This window comes from Culex pipiens, chromosome 1 (genome assembly GCF_016801865.2).
Source record: "Culex pipiens pallens isolate TS chromosome 1, TS_CPP_V2, whole genome shotgun sequence".
Classification (NCBI taxonomy): domain Eukaryota; kingdom Metazoa; phylum Arthropoda; class Insecta; order Diptera; family Culicidae; genus Culex; species Culex pipiens.
The window spans coordinates 115062236-115084891 of record NC_068937.1 but is presented as its reverse complement, the minus strand read 5'-3'; the positions used below and the strand labels follow the sequence as shown (position 1 = coordinate 115084891).

At 44.1% G+C, this 22656-nt stretch overlaps 3 protein-coding genes and 1 long non-coding RNA gene across 4 annotated transcripts; 2 read left to right on the top strand and 2 right to left on the bottom strand.

The window, feature by feature from the left end:
* The first annotated feature begins 372 nt into the window (after positions 1 to 372).
* Positions 373 to 929, top strand: LOC120416292 (uncharacterized). The gene is made up of 2 exons (XR_005605321.2): positions 373 to 627; positions 683 to 929. It is a non-coding gene; the product is annotated as an uncharacterized LOC120416292 (long non-coding RNA).
* A 2336-nt stretch (positions 930 to 3265) lies between these two features.
* On the bottom strand, positions 3266 to 10975 carry LOC120416428 (transcriptional regulator ovo-like). Its single transcript, XM_039578185.2, has 3 exons — positions 10635 to 10975; positions 9448 to 10416; positions 3266 to 4260 (listed from the first exon to the last, which is right to left on the bottom strand). Exons 1-3 carry the CDS (start codon positions 10770 to 10772, stop codon positions 3553 to 3555), a joined length of 1815 nt encoding a protein of 604 aa, XP_039434119.1. The 5' UTR covers positions 10773 to 10975; the 3' UTR covers positions 3266 to 3552.
* Positions 10785 to 22653, bottom strand: LOC120415919 (uncharacterized). The gene is made up of 5 exons (XM_039577568.2): positions 22193 to 22653; positions 21274 to 22121; positions 13691 to 13732; positions 12596 to 13635; positions 10785 to 11931 (listed from the first exon to the last, which is right to left on the bottom strand). Exons 1-5 carry the CDS (start codon positions 22397 to 22399, stop codon positions 11702 to 11704), a joined length of 2367 nt encoding a protein of 788 aa, XP_039433502.1. The 5' UTR covers positions 22400 to 22653; the 3' UTR covers positions 10785 to 11701.
* Positions 17591 to 20930, top strand: LOC120416407 (titin-like). Its single transcript, XM_039578162.2, has 3 exons — positions 17591 to 17976; positions 18128 to 18619; positions 18678 to 20930. The coding sequence occupies exons 1-3, from the start codon at positions 17692 to 17694 to the stop codon at positions 20808 to 20810; spliced, it is 2910 nt and encodes a 969-aa protein (XP_039434096.1). The 5' UTR covers positions 17591 to 17691; the 3' UTR covers positions 20811 to 20930.
* Positions 22654 to 22656: the final 3 nt, after the last annotated feature.

Here is a 22656-nt window from a genome sequence, read left to right as displayed (position 1 = left end):
CTTGACTGTTCAGGTGGGGCAAGTGTACCATATGGATTTTTAGTATGTAAAAAAATACGAATTGCTGCAACAACATATTTTATTGGGAAATAAATACATGAAAGTACTTAAAAATTTATAAAGCAATAAAAAAATTGTCCATACAAAATACAGAGATATTATGAAAAATTACTATTAATCATCTTAGTAATATTTTTTTCGTAAAAGGAAAAGTAAGATTTAAGTAAGATATTATTATTTAATCTAAAAATGAAAGAAACCTTTCAAATACATTCTAATTTGATGTATCTAAGTGATAGCCTCGGTGATAACAGTGCAATTGTTAGCAAATTAACATGTTTTTTCATGCATTGTTCCTCTTGCCCCAATTCTTCATGTAAACTAATGTCAAAAACATAAACAATGACTTTTAAATCCCGCCGTTTGGCAGGCATGATTTTTAAAACCCGCCAAACAAATCGCAGCAAACTCTGGGTTGCGAAGCGAAAACTTTGTAATTTCAATTTTGTTTTTGACGGAAGTGGTGGAGTATTTTTCGGAGAATTTGTTTTTGGGCAAATGGAAACATGATCGGGTTCTGGAGTGGATTCTGCGGCCTGGAGGCCAGTGTCGTAGCGTTAAAGTTAGGTGAGAGAGTTTTTAGATTTTTATATTTTTAACAACTTGCTCATTTTGACCACAGGCCGGCAAAAATCCGATACGCAGAATAACCTGGTGCTAAATTGTAAAATGAAGGTTTGTCCCACAAGATGATTGGTTCGGGGCTAAGAGGCGCAGGATCTTTTCACATGCCATGAATGAATTTCGCTCGCGATGCAAAATGGCTGTGTTGCTGAACAGTGATTTTTCTTACTTACTGACTTGTGTACAAGAATTTTAAAACTTTGTTGCAAATGCTCGAAAAATAAAAAAAAATACTGTTCAATGTCTTTTATAGAGTTATCTAAGGCCGATCTCACGCACACTAGCACGCCATTTGTTTTGCTGGCCGGTACAAAATTTAACCTCAATCTTTTTCGTGTACGTACACGCAATACATGCGCACGTAGATAACTCTATTGGGCTGCGGCCACACAAAAAAGGAACGTGACGAAAACGTTATACAAATTGTCTTTAATCAATTATTGTAACACAAAATGATTGATTTTGGTGCAGATATTTGGTAATTTGTATCAAATAAATGGAAAATAATTCAGGCTTCTTAAAAACTGATGTCAATCAGTCAAATCAGGCTTCAAATCAAAAATACATACGGGCGATTTTCTGAAAACTCGAAAGCGATTCTTCTCAGGGTTTTCTACGGGATTTAAGATTTAAGTTTTTTTTTTGCGATTCAAAGACGCCGACGCTTTTACACAGCAGATCTTCATTAAAACAACAATTTTAATAGTATGTAGAATTTTTGTTTTATATTTTATATAAATTATCCGGTATCCGGTTAACATTTTTCGAATGCAAATGGTCTCCCATCTGGACAGCCAAAACTAATCATATTTAAGCACTGCATTTTAAAATTTAGCACCAGGTTATTCTGCGTATCGGATTTTTGCCGGCCTGTGGACAAAATGAGCAAGTTGTTAAAAATATAAAAATCTAAAAACTCTCTCACCTAACTTTAACGCTACGACACTGGCCTCCAGGCCGCAGAATCCACTCCAGAACCCGATCATGTTCCCATTTGCCCAAAAACAAATTCTCCGAAAAATACTCCACCACTTCCGTCAAAAACAAAATTGAAATTACAAAGTTTTCGCTTCGCAACCCAGAGTTTGCTGCGATTTGTTTGGCGGGTTTTAAAAATCATGCCTGCCAAACGGCGGGATTTAAAAGTCATTGTTTATGTTTTTGACATTAGTTTACATGAAGAATAGGTTGTTCGTCTTGCCCCACTAGTTGAGTAGAACGCACGGAAAATCAAAAATTTTAAAATCATTTTTTTTTTTTGTTCTGTTAAAGTCTTAGTCAAGATCTAGAAAAATATGATTATAATAAAATCCGACAGATTTTTTCAACTTTTTAATGGGTTATAACGAGCATTTCCTTAGCTTGTTACACTTGCCCCACTTTCCTCTATAGAGACCCACTCAGCATCAATACGTCTGATAAGTCTGTGCTAACCTGTTGCTGTCGATGAGTTGGTACGGATGACTCTTCCGGTTGCGTTTGCCGGAAGATTTCATCAAGCCTGTGTTAATCGAACCTGGGAAATTCATCTCTTGTCGGATTTTGCACCACTAAATCTGCTTTTAAGAAACTTAACTTTCACTTTCAAATGAAGAACGCTTTTTTCACCCGGCTTGTTTTTTCACTCACGATATGTTAGATTTCAACGATAGTCGCACATCAATCTACCGGCCAAATAATCGAACAAATTTTCTTTCGTTATTCCATCACGATTTTTCACTGAAGCACGAAAAATTATTTTTTCACCGATCTTTTTAACAATGCGAAAAACACGACAGTCCGCCGCGACGCGATCGAAATTTTGAAACGCGTTTTTAAAGTTCACCACTTTTTCAGACTGTATTCACCACACACTGAAAATTTTACTCACATCACAGAAAGGTTTTTTTTTCTGGACGGAAACAAAGGGAGCGTTCTTTTATTACGTAACGAAGTTTAGGGGGAAGGGAGGTCGAAGACCGTCTTAACACGCCTGTTACACAGAGTAACTACTCTGTGCCTGTTACGTTTCATACAATTTTTTTATAATTTGTATGGAAATTATGTTACGAGGAGGAGGAAAGGGGGTCCTAGCATTCATTTGTCGAGGTACGTTATAAAAGAACGCTCCTGAATCCAGTCGAATGGAAATAGTAATGTAAATTTTTATGTACAACGGTAAAAAAAAACTCCGATTAAAAACCATTTCCGATCTTTTTTTTTTCATTTTGATGCAAAAAAAAAATTATTAAATTCTATTATAAACATTTTTTTAATGGATCAGCTATGGTCCCCTCGAAATGAGCTGTCAAATTTATAGCTGTCTATTAATAGAGTTTTTTCTGTCAAGAAGGTCCGCGATGCTATTTTTTTAAAATTGATTTGAAAATCCATTTCAAAATCTTTGCGGTCGTACAAAGGGTCATTGTACTCGGAAAAAAAAGCTTCATTTTAGGACCCAATTGTGACAAACCCCGTTTCGTGATCTTCCAACCACAAAAATGCGGTAAATTTCAAGTATTTGTAATTGTAATAAGTCAAAAGCTTTCAAAAGGATATTTCGGCGTTTTAGACAAAAACAAAACAAAAATACAAGACAAAATTCGGTATAAAATTGTATGCTATACTTCTCAACAGATAATAAAAGGTATAATTTCCATTTTGTTATAAATGTATCAAAAATAAAAAATTAAAACGGAAGATTTTTCAACAAACTGCGCAGTCTTCCCGGTCGTCTCTCCGTAGTTGATTGGACCACCTGGTTTTCCGTTCCGTTCCCTGGCACCGTGGTCATCCCGAGAAGGCAGCATTTCCTGTGTCATCATCATCGTCTTCTACTTCTTCATCCACTTGTCATCATCAAAGGGGTGTTTAGTGTTATCATCAATCCTACTTCTTCACGAACTTCGCCTTGGACTCGTCCGCGACCCAGGACTGCTTGTGGACGTTGTACAGATGGCCGAGCAACTGGAAGCGCCGCGGGAACCGCTTATCACACTGATCGCACGGAAAGGGCCGCTCGCCGGTGTGGGTTCGAAGGTGCTCGCCGTACGCGAACTGGCTCCGGAACTGGCGGCTGCAAAAGTTGCAACTGATCAGTGGCTTCGGGCGCTCCTTTGCGCGACCCCGCGACCGGATCCGGTCCTGATGGGCGAGTAACAGGTGTTCCTTCAGCTGCTGCAGATTGTTCTGGTCGGCACCGCAAATGTAGCACGCGTACGAGCGCCGCTCGAGCAGCTCAATCTGGCGGCTCTCCTCGTCGTCCTCGTTGTTTTCGGCCTGCCGCTCACCCGCGGCGGCTGCAGCCGCTGCGGCCATTACGGCTGCTGCAGCAGTGACCGACCCGCTACTGCCACTTCCACTAGCACCAGCCACCGACTCCGAGGGCGGAGCGATGTGGGTCCGCATGTGGAGCACCAGCTTGGACCGGTTCAGGAACGGCCGGCCGCACAGCAAACACGTAAAATCGAGCCGGCGGCGCTTGCGAGACTCTGCGTTCGTCGTCGTCGTCGATTCCGAGCTGCGCCGCCGTACCGCCGGAATACGATAGTCAAAGGCACGGTCCTCCGCCGAGTCATCCGTATCGTCGGAGTTGAGCTGACGAAAGAGAAGAGAGGGTGAAGAGATTTGATGTTTGTTTATTTCAAACGAATTTCGCTTCGGTAAACATTACACTGTAGGCCTGGCCGTCACCTAGTCTGATCAATTCGAATTCTAAAACGGAATTCGATTCAAATCGTACACGAATTCCGTTTCTAACGCAACAACTGGTTCCGTGTTCGAATCGGTTGTTGAGTTTGAAACGGAATTCGTATACGATTTGAATTGAATTCCGTAAAGAATTCGAATTCAATTCAACTGACTAATGGTACGTTCGTTTGAACAGCAAGTGCGGCACTGAGTCGGTGCCAGTTTTGATTTATTCGATTTATTTTGTCGCGGTGTTTTGTTACAATTTTTGGTCCTAAGCATGTTTTAAAAGTTTACCAAAAATACAATAGTATTATCCGCGCACCACCAAACCGAAGTGCGCATCTCTTCTGTTGCGCAAAAAATCTGTTGCGCCATACAAAAATTGGGTGGTTTGTCGTAAGCGTGTACATCAGCCCGTGGCGCAACAGGCTTTGACAGGTTGCGCTCGTATTTTGATTTTTGTCTGCCTTCACAATAATATTTGTGTTAATCCTTTAACCATTCCATAAATTGAGTAAGGGCTCAAACCTCACTTGTTTGAAAAAAAAGGTGAAAATTGAAAACAATAGACAGTAAAAGAGAATTTATTTTATAAAAATCAAGTATCAATAGTAAGAGAATGATGAGCGTATTTTGAAGAGTAAAAATGAGAAGCTAGATGTATTAGATGTAAAATTAGACAATAGTTAATAAATAGAGATACAAAACAAGCTTAGATTATAGTAATGATAATTTATAGGACAGATAAAGAATTATTCAAATAAATAAATTCGCAATAAAATCAAAAAAGATTAGGCGAATGATAAATAGTACATTAAGGAAAAGTATATTGTTAAAACAAAGTTTGTTAAAGCAGTATCAATTGATAGAAAAGAGTGAAAAAGCTTTGAGAGATAAGAGAATCAAAAGTTAGTAAAATTAAAATCAAATGTTGGATATTAAATAGAAGAATCAGTGAAGAATTGGGAATCGGAAGAGCAAAATAAAAATAGGAGATAGGTGGAAGCTGAGAATGAAGAGAAGAGAAACCCCGTTGTGCGATGTTTCAGGTACATTCACAGCAGTTGACTCAACATACTGCGAATCAAAACAATACCGTCTACAATCACAAATTACTTCCCTTTCCCACATTGTCGCGCCCCTTTCTTTTAGCCGTCTCGACTCTGACCCGCGGTGGTCAAAGGATTACGATCCGTTTCCACAGGCCACCAGCTAGGTCATCATGAAAACCAAGCCAACGTGGAGGTAAGAAAATAAGACACTCGCAAGGAACCAGTGCTATACTGTTCTGATCAAGATAATTCGGATGATCTAACAGGACTACAGATGTAGTTAGTTACGCTCCTTCCAGGATGTTCCTTACGTGGACGTCAACCGAAGAGCACGCAACAAGGTCAGTGCCATTGCATGCTCTTAGGTATCAATCCTTGGCATGCAAGAGTTTCAGTTCCAAGATGGCGGCGAAACTCGTACGGAACTAGCGCGAGTTTCTTCAAAAAAAAAAACTCTTACAGCTCTGAGTGCGGCACTCAGTGCCGAACTAGCCATCAAACGAACGTACCATAAGTATCAGACAACAAGAATTTAAAAAGGCCAATGCACACAAGCACAGTCTTCATGTCAAATTTAATTTTGTAAATTTTGCTCAGAATTTGATTACAAGTGATGTCGTTCAAATTAACTTAACTTGAAGCTAACATCCTTTAATATCATTTCATGAAAATTTCTCGAAAAACTACCAAAATAAAACTGGAAAATGACAGTTGAACCATGTTGAACCTGGGATGGAATAAACAAAGAGAAAAAAAACCTATTGTCAAACTAAACCACTTTTAACATGGCCGCTTCTGTCAACCTAAACCAGTCCTTTCTTATGAGGAGAAAATGGAAAGTATTGTTATTTGAGTTGAAAAAAAAATATATTTTTTTTAATCAATTCCACAAATAATTGTAAATTGCATCAATAGATTGATTTAAAAAAAAAAATTGAGAGGCATTTATTTTTATCGTACACCGAATGTTGACTTATCAGCATTTTCATTGAAAAAAAACTGATCATTATTAACATATCATTTACTTCGAGCGTGACCTTGAGTCATTTTTTGATTTGCCAATAATTTTAGTGATTTGTATCCGGCAGCTCCTTATGAACGGATCCGCCGTAAAACGATGGAACATAAACTCAGGATTCTCCTCTCACGTCCAACTGCAAATTTTAACAGCCCAATTCAAAAAATCTGCGGGCAAAATCTAAACAAAATTTCAACCAAAGAAAAAGTCATCCACATGCTTGAGCACTGAGTTGAAAAACATCATCAAGAAAATTTGAATTGTCAAGCTATCTGAATCACAGATTGCTTGATATTTTTATTCAAACACGAATTTTCTTGCAAAAAAACAGAAGAAGAACACAAACGTAAACACTCAAAAAGAAGACCTTATCCAGCCGTCCCGTCCCAGTGTTGAACCTCTGCTCTGGTGCAAATGTTCAAGCCTACCTTGATACCATGAGTGCCTTGTTTTTATCCATTGACAAATAAAGTCAAGTCGGTTTCTTGCTCAAAAAACACAAATCTACCTCTATTTTTTTAGTTTTTAAAATCAAATTTATGGTTGTGGTAGCCGGGACCGTGGTGTAGGGTTAAGCGTGGTTGCCTCTCACCCAGTCGGCCTGGGTTCGATCCCAGAAGGTCTCGGTGGCAAATTTTGAGACGAGATTTGTCTGATCACGCCTTCCGTCGGATGGGGAAGTAAATGTTGGCCCCGGTCTAACCTAGAGGTGTTAGGTCGTTAGCTCAGTCCAGGTGTAGGAGTCGTCTCCCTGGGTCCTGCCTCGGTGGATTCGCTGGTAGGCAGTTGGACTCACAATCCAAAGGTCGTTAGTTAGAATCCCGGGGTGGATGGAAGCTAAGGTGTAAAAAGAGGTTTGCAATTGCCTCAACAATCAAGCCTTCGGACACCTAGTTTTGAGTAGGAATCTCGCAATCGAGAACGCCAAGGCAAAGCTGTAGAGCGAATAATTTGATTTTGCCTTCCTCACTGAGATAAGGCTATAATCCTGCTCTAAAAATGAACTTTCTATTAAAAGCTCCTAGACCCACCTTCATGTATACATATCAACTCAGAATCGAAAACTGAACAAATGTCTGTGTATGTGTATGTGTGTGTGTATGTATGTATGTGACCAAAATTCTCACTGAGTTTTCTCAGCACTGGCTGAACCGATTTTGATCGAACCAGTTGCATTCGACTTGGTTTAGGGTCCCATACATCGCTATTGAATTGTTTGAAGTTTCGATAAGTAGTTCAAAAGTTATGTATAAAAATGTGTTTTCACAAATACCCGGATCTCAATTATATGCATGTAAACGATGTCCGGATCCATCATCCGACCCATCGTTGATTAGGTAATTGAAAGGCCTTTCCAATGAGACATTGAAGATCTGGCAACCCTGTCTCGAGTTATGATCACTTAAGTGATATTTATGTACTTTTTTGAAGCCGGATCTCACTTAAATGTATGTAAACTATGTCCGAATCCATCATCCGACCCATCGTTGGTTATGTAATTAAAAGGCCTTTCCAATGAGTACAAAACATTGAAGATCTGGCAACCCTGTCTCGAGTTATGACCACTTAAGTGATATTTATGTACTTTTTTGAAGCTGGATCTCACTTAAATGTATGCAAACTATGTCCGGATCCATCATCCGACCCATCGTTGGTTAGGTAATTGAAAGGCCTTTCCAACGAGTACAAAACATTGAAGATCTGGCAACCCTGTCTCGAGTTATGACCACTTAAGTGATATTTATGTACATTTTTGAAGCCGGATCTCACTTAAATGTATGTAAACTATGTCCGAATCCATCATCCGACCCATCGTTGGTTATGTAATTAAAAGGCCTTTCCAATGAGTACAAAACATTGAAGATCTGGCAACCCTGTCTCGAGTTATGACCACTTAAGTGATATTTATGTACTTTTTTGAAGCTGGATCTCACTTAAATGTATGCAAACTATGTCCGGATCCATCATCCGACCCATCGTTGGTAAGGTAATTGAAAGGCCTTTCCAACGAGTACAAAACATTGAAGATCTGGCAACCCTGTCTCGAGTTATGACCACTTAAGTGATATTTATGTACATTTTTGAAGCCGGATCTCACTTAAATGTATGTAAACTATGTCCGAATCCATCATCCGACCCATCGTTGGTTATGTAATTAAAAGGCCTTTCCAATGAGTACAAAACATTGAAGATCTGGCAACCCTGTCTCGAGTTATGACCACTTAAGTGATATTTATGTACTTTTTTGAAGCTGGATCTCACTTAAATGTATGCAAACTATGTCCGGATCCATCATCCGACCCATCGTTGGTTAGGTAATTGAAAGGCCTTTCCAATGAGTACAAAATATTGAAGATCTGGCAACCCTGTCTCGAGTTATGACCACTTAAGTGATATTTATGTACTTTTTTGAAGCCGGATCTCACTTAAATGTATGTAAACGATGTCCGGATCCATCATCCGACCCATCCTTGGTTAGGTAATTGAAAGGCCTTTCCAAAGAGTCCAAAACATTGAAGATCTGGCAACCCTGTCTCGAGTTATGATCACATAAGTTATACATTGTGTTCTTTTTTTCTGGATCTAAAAAAATGATGAAACCACTCATATACCCATTTTTGGTAAAAAGTGAGGAAGGCATCAATCACATAGGTGGATTAAGTTAGTTTTTGATTTTTGGTTGTGGTGGTTGTTAGACTGATGTTGAAATAATTGTTTAAAAAATTATACAGGCGGGGAACAGCATCGTATTTTTGCATATCAGCACTTTGACGTTTTTAAAATTAAAGCTTATAAAAAGCGTTTTCAGCTGAAGTCGAGTGATAAATAGCTAAATAGGAAGTAAGCAAGCAAGTTTCTATCAAAAGTTTAACAAAATAAGTTAAGCGAGTGCTTAACATTAAGCTTCTCACAGCGCAAAAAAAAATCTCCCAGTTACAAACATTCCATCGAGCTTATTTAATGTATCGTCGGCCCTACAAGCTAAAATCATGTAAATTTTCTACGGACAAGTGCCTTTACCTCATTCCTGGCCCGCAGTTCCTGGAACATGCTGAACAACAGCTCCCGGCTCGGCTCGTCGGCCGCAGCTGCAGCCGCCGCCGTCGCCGCCGCAACGGCCGACTCGCTATCGCTGTCCTCGTTCCCATCGGAGTCGTTCCGCAGGAACAGACTCCGCAGGTAGGACACCTCCGGCTTTTCACCTGGGGTGGCCGCCCCGGTCGAGGCGGACGCCGCACTGCCGGCCGCAGCTGCAGCCGCCGCCGCCCGATGCTGGAGCAGGATCGCTCGCAGTTGCGAGGCCAGCGGCGTCTCGGAATGTTCTTCGTTGTGGTTCTCGTCGTGCTGCTGGTGGTGGTGATTGGTTGGTGGAGGTTGCTGCGGCGACTGTGTCGCCTGGTTTTGATCGTCATGACGGTGGCTGGGGCCTTCCAGGGGGGAGGGGGCGCCGCCCCCCTCGAGGAGCATACGCTTTAGGAGCGAGGGGGACGGGCCCGGATGGCTGGGGCCGGCTTGAGCTGGCGATTGGTTCAGTTCGCGGGAGAAGGTCTGTTGCTGGAGCAGCATTTGCTGGAGAAGGGATGACGGAGCGACGGCGGCGTCGACTTCGTCGACCGGGGGTTCTTCCTGTTTGGGTTCGGGGGTTTCCGGGACGTCCTGCTCGGGTTCCAGCTCGGCGGACGCGGTGGAAGCCGCTCGTCCAGCTTCACGAACCTGGAGCAGAATGCTTCGCAGGATGGAGGAACCTCCGGAGTCTTCCTGTTTGACCTGCTGAGCCGGTTGGTCGTGCCGTTGTTCGGTTGGTGGACTGCCGGGTTCATCGTCCAGCTGCTCTGGCTCCTGTTTCACGCGAACGCGGGACGAGTTCGAGCGCTGAGATTTCAGTATTCGGTCGTTCTCCAGGCAGCGCCGGCGGTAGTGATGGAACTTGTCCAGCGTTTCGACGCATTTTTCGCAAACCCTCGACGGGTAGTCATCCTCCAAGGTTATCTGCGAGCGCGCGCGCCCCGCGGAAAGTTGAATCGAGGTTGACGGTAAGACGAGAGATAGACACATGCAAGGAGAGAGAGAGAGACACGGCGTGAGGCAAAACAAAAACAAGCTACGACGTCGTAGACATAAGTTAATGCGCCATAAGTGACCATCATCGGCGCCGAGGACACGGTCAGCTATGGCCATGGGCCCAGCAGCATGGTGCCGAGACTTACCTGTATCGAGGTACACTCCAGAATGATGTCGATCATCTCGCGACTCGGGTCGCCTTCGGAGTGGAAGAGAGGGCAGGTAAGGTCGTCCGCGGAGAAGCATAGACGACAGCGACTTTCGACCGCTGCTGACTGTTCCATTTTGTTGCGAACCCTTCCAACTCGTCACCATACCATCCCCTTACGTGACTATGTGATCTTCCTGAAGCCTACCGACTTCCGGTGCGCACTCCACTACACCCAGCGGACAGCAAGGCCCAAAAAATGGCCAATTTGCGACCAGAAGTGCACTTTTTTCGCCAGCCACTATATTTTTCTGCTTGTACTTTTCTTTTTCCTTCACACTCCCGTTGAAGCTGCTGCTTGAAATTGCTTCCACGAAGACAGATACCTATCGAATCGCTCACTGGCCGTTCCCTCGCACACGGCACCCGTCTCGCTCACTCCACCCAAGCTAAGCGCGAGGTCAATAACAAATAAATGTCAAATTTATTCACCATGGCAGCGTTCGGTGCCACTGGGTTGTCCCTCGCCGTTCAGCTACGCGGGGCGGGGTACGCGACTGTATGGTAGGCGCATGGGGAGGTACCCGCAAACAGCCGTCACCGCGCTTGAAGGTTGCCGCTGCTGTGCGAGTGCGCGAACGAGACGGCACGCGTCTGTATGCATGAATCAGCTGCACATTTCGCACAACACACTCTTCTCGATTAGTAGGCCGCCGCTCGGCTACCCGCACAGCACAAACATGGCCTCCAACAGCAGTAGGCGAGAGCGCGACGCTGAAGGCCACCGCGGCAGGCAGAGCGAGATGCACGTCCCGGGTAGGTCGACGACCTCTCGCCGAGCGCGCACCGCATGAGGTTTTGCTTTCTCTTCTCGCGGCGCTTGCTGCTAGTGGAAACCGTTGACAGAGGATTGAGACTGCACTGCTCGAATCGAGCACGCTTAGTAGATTGACGTCATGATATTGAATCAGTTGATGTGCACGTGAAACCGAATGCAAAAAGGGATTTTCTCTCTTCTCAACAAAAAAAAAAACTTTACATTCGCCCAATACGCATGTTTAACTGCTAACGCCGACGCTTCTTCGTCGCAGGCACTTGCTCCTCCAGATACTCCTCGTCCATCCCGGTGCCCGTTCCGTCGGCGCTGCTACTGCCGTTGTGCTTGAAAAACTGCTTGCGCAGATTCATCGACTTTTGGCACACGGTCAGCCGCACGAGCCGGTCCGTCGTTCGGGCCAGCAGCTCCTCCTGGTTTGCGACGCCCACCTCCAGCTGGACACGCTCGAAGAGCTTCACTGCAAATGACACACACACGTTTGGCGTCAATCGGGAACTCGGTAGCTCAGTTGGTTAGAGGATCGTTCAACGGTTGAGTCTTGATTCTAGTTTTAGAGTTCTAGTCAGTATTTGCTCCATAGCTTATTTGGTTAGAGGATCGCTCAACGATCTTGATTGTAGTTCTGTTATTCTAGTCAGTATTTGCTCCATACCTCAGTTGGTTAGAGGTTCAACGGTCAAGTCTTGATTCTAGTTCTAGAATTCTAGTCGGTATTTGCTCCATAGCTCAGTTCGTTAGAGGATCGTTCAACGGTCTAGTCTTGATTCTGGTTCTAGAGTTCTAGTCGGTATTTGCTCCATAGCTCAATTGGTTAGATGATCGCTCAACGATCTTGATTGTAGTTCTGTTATTCTAGTCAGTATTTGCTCCATACCTCAGTTGGTTAGAGGTTCAACGGTCAAGTCTTGATTCTAGTTCTAGAATTCTAGTCGGTATTTGCTCCATAGCTCAGTTCGTTAGAGGATCGTTCAACGGTCTAGTCTTGATTCTGGTTCTAGAGTTCTAGTCAGTATTTACTCCATAGCTCAGTTTGTTAGAGTTTGTTCAAGTCTTGATTCTAGTTCATGTATGCTAGTCAGTATTTGCTCCATAGCTCAGTTGGTCAGAGAATCGATACTTACGTCCAATGGCGGCCATTTTCTGCGGACACAGCGATGGCTTCGGTGGCAGGTCCCGGTGTGCGTTCGACGGCCGTCCAGTAACGCTGGAGTTCACCAGCGTGTCAACCCCAAACACGGCCACCGCAAGCTTGCTGATAAAGCATCGATCACCCTTTTCCCCGGGGCCAGATTTGTAGTTCAGGTCCTGCAGGAACTGCAGCGATACTTCCGGAATGGCCGGATGTGTCTTGAAACCAACGCCCTCGGGAGCGTTGGACGTATCCGTGAAATTTCCGGAAGATTTCTGCCGTTTGACAGTTTTCAGCAGCTGCTCGGTGTCCTTCAGTTTGCTGCGCTGATCCCGGAATGCTTTCTGAAGCAGGTCATTATTCTTCTGCAGTGTCTCGTATTTCGTCTTCCAGTCCGTTCCGTCGGTCAACAGACTGTTTTTGCTGTCATCTTTAGGTTTATCGTCTTCTAGTGGTTCATCATCTCCATCGTAGTCTTGGAATGCATCGTATCCGGTAGAATCGTTCTGTTCCATCATGTCATTTCCTCCAAAAGCACCCTCAACAGTCATTTGTAATGCGCTGGCTTGAACTCCGGAAACGTCTCCTCCATTCGTATTCTTTAGTCCCTCTCGAACCATGGCCAACGCCCTCTTCTCAAGCTCGGCAACCTGCTTCTTCAGATAACTCTGAATCTGTTGCTTCATCTTCCCATAGAACCGATCATCTCCTCCAGCTTCCCACTTCATCCTTCCGCTCCCCAAAGGATCGTTCCCCTCGTCATCCTCCTCCTCACTCCCCTCGTCGAAACCCTTCTCCCCGCGCGTCCGTTTCAGCTCCCGGTCGTTGCTGCGGCACTTGCGCCGGAACGCGTAAAACTGGTTCACGATGCGGACGCAGCTGCTGCACACGGCGCACGGAAAGTCCCGCTCGAAGCTGATCCGGACCGAGGTGCACGCGTAAATCATCCCCATCAGCTCCTCGTTGGGATCGCCCGTGGCGGGAAATACCGCGTCCGTCAGGTTGTTCGGCGAGAAGCACAACCGGCACCGGCTGCGGGAGGAAATTGATGAAAATTGAAGGAATTTTAAGACCAGTTGCAACTTACGTTAGTTCCTCAATCTCGGTCATCGTGCGCGGATGTCGGAAACTGGGCCGGCAAATCAAAATCAGTTAAAAATCCGGATTTCGAATCAAACTCAAACATAAATAAACAACTTCGATGCTAATTTTTGACAGTTAAAATAAAAGTAAAACAGATAGGTAGAAATTCACCATGGTGGAAACGTCATCGCTTCAACCGAGGGGGATTGGACGTTAGAATCTCACCACGAATGGGAATGGTCATCGTTCGCGTGAGGTGAAAATATTATTGAAAAAATTTAATTGATTTTTTATTGCACAAAAAACATGCAAACATTAGCTAGATTAACGTTTATTTTGGTTAACTTTAATATTACTGCGGGTGTTAATAATTAGAGTTCAAGATAATGGTCGCATGACAACCGCAGAACAAATTTTTCGCTGTTGTCAAAGGTTGCCTTGGGTTTTCAGCTGTCTTTTTGGGAAATATTCAAAACAAACCAAGTAGACAGCCAAATCAACGCAGAATTTCAGTTCAACTTGCTGATTTTTACACTGCGGTAGTTAGGCGGCAATAATCTCTTGTCACTCACAGCGATGGAGAAACGTGATTTTATCTCGCAATAAGCAATACAACCGTACTTTTTTAACATTTACCAGTGTTATTTGAAGACAATGCCTATTTCGAGCATGTTTTCGATCGTTAATCGAGTCATTTATGATTAACCAAATGTCAATGAGCACCATTGGGCCATCAACAAAACCCGATTTTAACCATCTAAACTTTTATTAAATGCACTAAAACAAGACAAATCTCATTAAAACGGACGTCATAAAATATTTATCACAAGGTGGGATGCACCAATTATTGACGAACCTCTCGTATTTGTTTATATGAGCTGATTTTAAAATATAGAACAAATCATGAACTTTTACATATAATATTCTACCTTCTGTTTTTTTTTCAGGTCGTAAAAAAAATATTGAGAAATTCTTTTAAACCAGTATTAAAACAATAAACTTGTCATTTCTAAGAAAGTTCAACTAATTTAAAAATAATCATCAGAAATTGCATAACGTTCTTCAAAAATTATTGAGATTTCAAACTTATCAATGAAAACTCATCAAGCAGTGAAAATTGTTTGGATATAGGACAACAGATACAATTTCGTTCCCAGCCAAGATATCGGCATTGGTATGAGTGCGCTTGATGTCGGAAACGAATGGCTAGCAAACGTTAGTGTAAGAAAATTGATTCCTTCGAGCTCACTGTACTGTACAGAGCAAGGTACAGAGTGAGTACGTAGAATGCTATTGGTGAGTATAATGCAGTAGCTGAAACAAGTTCTCTTTATATGTATAGATTCGCGTCTGTGTATTGTATACACGTGAGATAAATGTTGTTGGGTTACGTACTCAGTTAAATTCATTCTCATATTTAAGTTTTATTATTTATTGATTTAAAAAATCTAAGATGAAAATCGAACAAATCAGCTCAGAAAATGTAAAAACGTCAAAAGCGACAATTTAAATAAAAACAAATAAAAACACTTGATCAAAATCGTCAACAAGGTCGAATCGGGACTAAAATCTGTCTGACTCAATTGGGTACTAAAGCCCTGGGTGATGAATAGAGAGAATGCGTAACGTGATTTTCGAATGATCCCACATTGTTTACATCTACAAAGTAGAAGGCTGTTCAAGCACAAGCATGACTTTTTTCTTACTGGTAAATGAGCTGTTTTATAATCAGAATTATGTGTTTTATATTGTCTTGTTATTTTTTGCTGGAAAATTGTGTGTGTTTTCAAGTTTTGATCGGTTTGAACAGGTTTTTTCTTTCTTTTTTATGGGTGATTGAAAACTGCGGCGAGAGTGTCATTCTGTAATATTTTGGAATCTAGCAACTCTTCCTGATCCAGCGAAAAAATTTCGCTAATTCTAGCGAAGCTGATCCAACAAATAGAGAAGCTTTTCACTAAACCGAATTCAAACGGAATCAAACAATAAAGACAGTTTCTCGATGGATACAACTACAGCGACTCCATAAACAACTTCCATTCATAATTATTAAAAAAATTACGACCTCGTCTTCAACTTTCTTAAGATTTCTTGACTTTAACTCCAGGTCCTAAAAAGACACACATTTTTTATTCCAGCAAAAAAAAAAAAAACAATTTTAATGATCGATAACAATACTCTATACTTTTGGCGAACAGTAAATTGGTTCCACTTTGACAGTTCAAAATTGAGGCCGTTTTGCGAACCACTATTCAACACCCAGCTAAAGCCCTTTGTCAATTTTTATGTACAACGGTAAATAACACGATTAAAAACAATTTCTGATCACTTTTTTTCATTTTAATGCAATTTTTTTTTTTTGACTAGACAACATTTTTTCGATGGATCAACTATGGTCCCCTTGGAACGAGCTGTCAAGTAGGAACTTTTCTGTCAAGAAGGACCGCGAGGATAATTTTTCAAAATTGATTTAAAAATCCATTTTAAACTCTTTGTGGTCGTACAAAGGGTCATTGTACTCAGAAAAATAAGCTTTATCGCTGTAAACAATAATATCAGCAACCTAAGCTTCATTTTAGGACCCAATTATCGGAAGGCCTCGGAAAAAAAATCACTTCGGATAATCGAATCACGACTTTTTATGTCTTATTTTTTTATTGTCGAGCTTAACGTGAAGACTTCCATCATTGTCGTGATTTTTCGTTCAAACATATAAATTTTGCGTCACTTTCAATATTTTGACAAAATTCCTTCAACAAGTTGTTTAGAATAGTGCCCTACACATGCTGATTCCTTTTGGTAACGATTATCCCATTCCTTGTAATGTTATGGAAATCGTCATTAATCAATGATTGCCAACTAGGACGTCAATGATTGTACCACAAAATTATATAAATTTTGAAACACATTTGATTTAGATCAAAAATTCCTTCAGTGGCTTCAAGAAGGCAACAACCGGCACATGCTGATTCCTTTTGGTGCTGAAATTCATTAAATTGAATTTAATAGAGAATATTTTATAGTGATCATCAATTTTCTTCGAAAATGATCAACGGCTTCACCTTAAGTATGATCCCTAAACTACTCTAAAAAGGTTTAGATAATTTAAATCCAAGACGGCCAAGATGACGGTGATGAAATATTGAAAAATGCATTTGGAATTTTTAATTTCAACAATACAAATTTGACTAAAACGGGGTCGCAGAAGTCAAATTCAAATTAAAAGTAAGAAAAAAGAAAAATACGAAAAAAGTTTTTTTTTGTTCATGATTTGATTATCCGAAGTCCCATACAAACCTTCGGATAATCGATGCTTCGGATAATCGAGTCTGGACCGACGTCGTCTGGACTGTAACTCGTTGAAGAACTTCAGAAGTAATATGATACCTCGTATGATACAGGTTTTAACAGCTTTTTTTGGGAACAAGTTTTTTTGAGTTAGTTTTGAATAGTCGATAAAGCTGTTTCTATAAAAAGTAGATTTTCGATAGTTTTTCGATATTTAAACACAAAACAAAGGAATACGAATAAAAAACTTGAGAAGTTTATATTCATATTTATCAAAATTTAATTTTCTAACTCTAAAACATAACAAAAACTGAGATTTCTTCGAAAAATGTCGACAAAATACTTAAATTTCGACTAGACCCAGTCACGACGTTCTAGCAGGAATCTAGCAGAGTTCTTACAGAGCTGGAGCAGCTAGCAATTGTCCTTATTAACCCCAACCTATGAAGAGCAATAAAACATCTCATGTTCCATACAAATTATCAAACCGTACCGATACGCCTTTCTTTGGATCACTCGCCAAATCTGTCACCCCGCGATATTCACCACTCGCACGCACACCGTGACAGTTATATTCCCCACTCGTACCCAAGCTGTCATTTGCGACATTTTTCCTACAAAGCAAGCCACCGTCGCAGTGTTGGAGTAGCATTTTTCCACAGCGGATGTGTCGATAACGGGTTCGTCGGTAATTAGTGGATTTAGTGCGTCGCGGAAATGGACCCGAAACCCGAGGAGGATGCGGATCTGCTCGAGGTGATGCCGTCGCAACCGTCGGCACCGCCACCACCACTAGCTTCATCGGCAGGCCCCTCGGCGGGGCGTATTCGATCAAAGAACTGCGACGTACGCGGGTGCAACTCGAACAGTTTGCGCAATCCGGAGCTGCTGTTTGTGGCCGTTCCGGGACAAAATGCACCGGAGCGGCGGTTCGTGTGGCTTACGCTGATGCAGGCCATTCGGGACAAGAAGCGGAGCTACGTCTGCTCGCGCCACTTTGCGGTACGTTTACCCTAGCAGTTGACAGATTGGGATTTTTTTTTTCGACAATTCAAGATGGCCGCCATCGGGGTCATTTATTGTAAAAGTCGCACCAATGTCGAGCAGACGTCGGGCTGAGGTTTTGATCGGGATTTTCTTTTACCTTTTTTAGGTACCAGAAGACTTTAAGGACTTTCACGAGTTCATTACGGCTCCGCCTGGTTACAAGCGTCAGCTTATGGTGAAGAGGGGTGTCGTGCCCCACTTCAACATGCCCCCATTAAATATTCCCGGTCTGCCGCCGTTGAACGACCATTGGCAGTTGACCCTGCCGGTCGGGATGACGGAAACGGATCAAATTCGACAGGCAAGGGTTTCCGAGATGTTTGGCGGGGGTCATCTTCAGGGTCCGGCCGAAACGTCGGTCGCTAGTAACAACAGATCAGTGGCTTGCACTAATCCACAGGCCAGTCCGGTTAAGCGTGCCGTAAAGGCCGTTCAGACGGAAACGGTCTTCTCGAGCGGACAACGCAAGATGCAAGCTAGTTTGCAGTATTGCAGATTGTGCCTTCAACGGCAGGATTTGGAACCGATATTCACCGGTGATCAGACGCTCATTGAGCCCGATTTGATTGATAAAATTTACGGATGCACGCAAATTTTGGTATGTTGGCAGCACTGTTTTTTTATGACCAGGTTTTATAAAAGTCCTTCAATTCCAGATCACCATAGAAAATGACTTTCCGTCCTCGATCTGCACCAACTGCTACCAGAACGTACAACACTTCATCACGTTCCGCCGGTCCGTTCAGAAGAACGATCAATCGCTCCGATCGACAGCGGCCACCATCGGAACATTTAAGCCGGCCCCATGTCCACCACTTCCGGCACCGACTAGTTCTTCACCCGCCGCGGTCACAGCCGTGCCGGCTCGAACCAAAACCATTGGCAAAGTGACACCGATGCGACCAGTTCCAACAGCTTCCGCACCGGTTCGCGCCTCGTTGGCTTCTCCGCAGTGTCCCGGAATCGTCCCGTTGGCACCCTGGAGCCTGCCAAAGTCACAGACCGTTCAGCAACAGCCGGCATCACAGCGTCCTCGAGTGTACGCACCGCAGCGTACGATAATCCGGAAGCTGCCATTGGATCAATCTAAAGACACTTCCGGGAATGCTGCTGACATTGATCCGTTCGCAAACGTTGAAGAAAGTTCCGTCGCAGGATGGGACAACCAGCAGGAAGGTGTTCAAATGGCCGATCGCGTGGTGCCTGTTACACTGATCCGGGTTCAACCGGAACGGGAAGAGGAAGAAGAGGAGGACGACGAAGTCGTTGAAGTCCCAAATGAACCTGAACAGACGCAACCTGCAGAGGACAACTCTCGACGAAACTTCCTGCAACCGAAACCGCTCGAACAGCTACTGGAAAATGCCCGCAAATCTGCAACCGAGACGGAACCGGAAGTTCTGCAAGCGGTTGAGCTGATTCCATCAGCTGTTGCGCAGGAAGTGGTCAAGCAGCGAAACGCTCCCAAGATTTTCCTGCGAAAGGCGCCTGTCCCAACGAAACGGTTAAGCCCGGTTTCCACCCTTTCGAAGGTTAAGGACACGCCCAAGTTCAGTACCGTTCCCAAAGTCGTACGAGCCGTCAAGTTTCCGGGCACGCTTACTACGCTGTTTTCCGGAGTTCGGAAACCGGCAAAGTCACTGAAAAGCACTGCCAGTCCGGAACTGACAAAATTCAAAGCTGTAGTCAGCCCGAAACCCGTTGAAAGTCCCAAGCCGGAATCGTCAGTTCCAGAGAAGCAGAAACCTGCACCGCAACCCAAGCCGAAAGCTCCGACACCAACAGCGCAGGTTCTCAAAGAGGTTAAAGTTCCAGAGGAATCTCCGAAAGCGCCAATCCGACCGAAACCGAAGTTGCTTTCATCGACGAAACCGAAGCAGAAAGAGAATGAACCAACCCGACCGAAACCTAAGCAGAAGGAGAACGACATTCTGGAAAGTCCACAATCCGAAACCTCCACCGTACCGGAAGTAGCTTCGCCCCGTTCGGCTCGAGCACGCAAAATTCCCGCCAAATTCCAGGACACGGTCGGCTTTCCGATGCCCATAATTGTGATCAAGCCAGATCCGGATACCCCATCAAAGGACGATGAGACGCCGCGAGCGAAACTTCCGGAGGTTAAATCCGCATCCGAGCTGCCGGAACTACGAGTGCGCGTCCAGGATGCCAGAGCACGGCATTCCGCGGGTAAGCCTGCCGAGGCCATTCCAAAAACGCGCCTTTCCGCTGGGAAGACGCAAACGCCGGTGATAACGAAGGAACCTGAGAAAAAAGTTCAAGCCGTCAAGGTGAAGGAAGTGGAGAAAAAGACGGTTACTCCGGTTTTAAAGTCCAAGGAACCCGTGAAAAGCGTTGCGAAGTCGGCGCCGGTCCCACCGTCAAAACCCAAGGAAGTCGAGAAGAAATCTTCAAAGGTACAGATCGCCGTCAAAGAAAAAGTCATGCGGGGGCGTCCATCGAAGGAGGCACCGCCGGAAGAGCCTCCGACACGTTCAACCAAGCGGAAATCCATTCCTGACGCGAAGGAATCACCACGGACGAAGCGCGCTAGCTTGGAAACGGCGCCACCGAAAGTTTCCAAACCGAATGGTTCCCGACAAAGCGCACCGGCGAAAACTTCACCTGCTGCACCCGTAGCGACTCCGGCGCCACGAGCCTCCGCCTGTCCTTTCTGCTCGAATCGAACGTTCGACGAGAAGAAAGCGCTGGTCAAGCACCTGCGGAAGAGGCACGGCATGGACTATGCAACGGTGAGACAGCGGTTAGCGATCTACGGCGGAAACTGGTGAGCGGAAGGTTCCGGAAGACTTATTGTTGTTTTTGTACTATATTTTAACTTGAGGTTTATAAGCTGTTTCTTCTTTGAACTTTAAATAAATGCACTATCGGTTTAAGCTTGACCACTCGAACCCTGGCGGACTGTTGTCTTCAATCCGAAATAACCCCGGAATCGTTCTGCGCGGCTGCATTCGTTATTGCTCCATAGCTCAGTTGGTTAGAGAATCGCGCGGGACGAAGCTCTTCCACCGAATTTTAGTTTTATGATTTTGCTCCATAGCTCAGTTGGTTAGAGAATCGAACGAATTAAACTTACCCGACCAGCTAATCTGCACGAAATGACATTTGCATGCCACGCCGTTCAGTCTACTGCGATGTCACTCGCAAAGGGCAGGGACGTTTCTTTCCTTCAAAAACAAAACATGCTTTGGTGTTGGATTCTAGGTTATGTACTGCGTCAGCATGTTTGCTCATTTTTCGATCTTGACAAGCACGGGTTCCGTTTTGAAATGCAAGGGTTCGTACTCCTCACTCGGTGGTTCCAGCTTGATGCGCTTAACTTCCGGTTCGTCCAGCGGTTCCACCTCGAAGAGAAAGTGTTCCGGTTCTTGGACAGCCAATTGCTTTGAGACAGTTCGTACCGGCTTGGGAACACTGCGAACTGCTTTCTGGACTACCTTTGCCGTAAGAACTGCCTTTGGCAGCGCAACCCGTTTCGAAACGTTCCTCATTGGTATCGGATTTGACACATTCGCGACCGTTTCTGGCACCACCCGAGCTGGCTGCGCAGTTTCCCGTTTAGTGTGGTCCTTCTTCGAACTAATAAACATTCCGTCCGGTCCGAAGCAAGCCCTGGCACGCAACCGGAAGGCCCAGCTCTGCTCGACCTGCAGCTGACATCCCTTGCAGATGAGCGCGTCCTCATTTTTGGCGGAATTTAGCAGAATTCCCGTCACGGTGTAGATTTGGTCCAGCAAAACAGGAAACAGTGCACTGCCACCGGAAAAGAGCGCCTTCAGCCCGCTGGTTCCCCGACAAAACCAGCACAGGAACGCACCGACAGGTAACTTCCGGATGGTTGGCGCCGAACACAGGTCAAAGTCGTTGGTTTGGCTGAACGCTGGCCGACTTTCAGGACCCATGAACGATCGAATCTTCCGCTTGAGACAGCACCGGCAAACACATTCCGCACTGCTCTTTCCTGCCGATGGTTGGGCATCCAACCCGTGGTAGGAGTGCTCTCCGTTGGCCAAATTGCGCCACGGTAGTGTCCCTGAACGGAGCCGTATTCCGCCGCCAACAGGTTTGAAATCCCTCTTCATCTAAAACAAAATTACAAAATGCCGTTTAAATCTCAAACCGGAAATGGTCCATTCCACCAAAAGAAACTTACGTCAAAGTGGTCCTGGCACACGAAAAACGTCCGGATCGGAAGTGGTTCATCATCTTCGACGATCCCCAGCCTGACTAGCCACATCCGGCGTTTGTCTTCCTCGCGGGGCACCCGGATGAAGCTTCCCTTGTACGAGGTCGAGTTGTGGCCACAGGCGCTGCACTGCTTCACCATGTTTGCCGCGGGCAGGTTCCGTTGGTCCGCCATGGTTATTGATTTTTCAGTTTAAAAGTGATTTCGAGAGCTTGTTTGCGCTTTTATTTACCTATGATGACAGCTCTGTCAACTGTTCTGACGTTTGTGACAGTTTTGACGTTTTGTTTGACGCGCGTCATCAAGCTTTGACAGTTCTTGCATTCTTTCGAGTGACATTAGCGTAGTTTTGTTGATTTTGTGCCTTCCTTTCGATTGACAGTTTAAAAATAGTGATTCTGTTCGTAATTGGTAAATTACCCCGGTGCCAA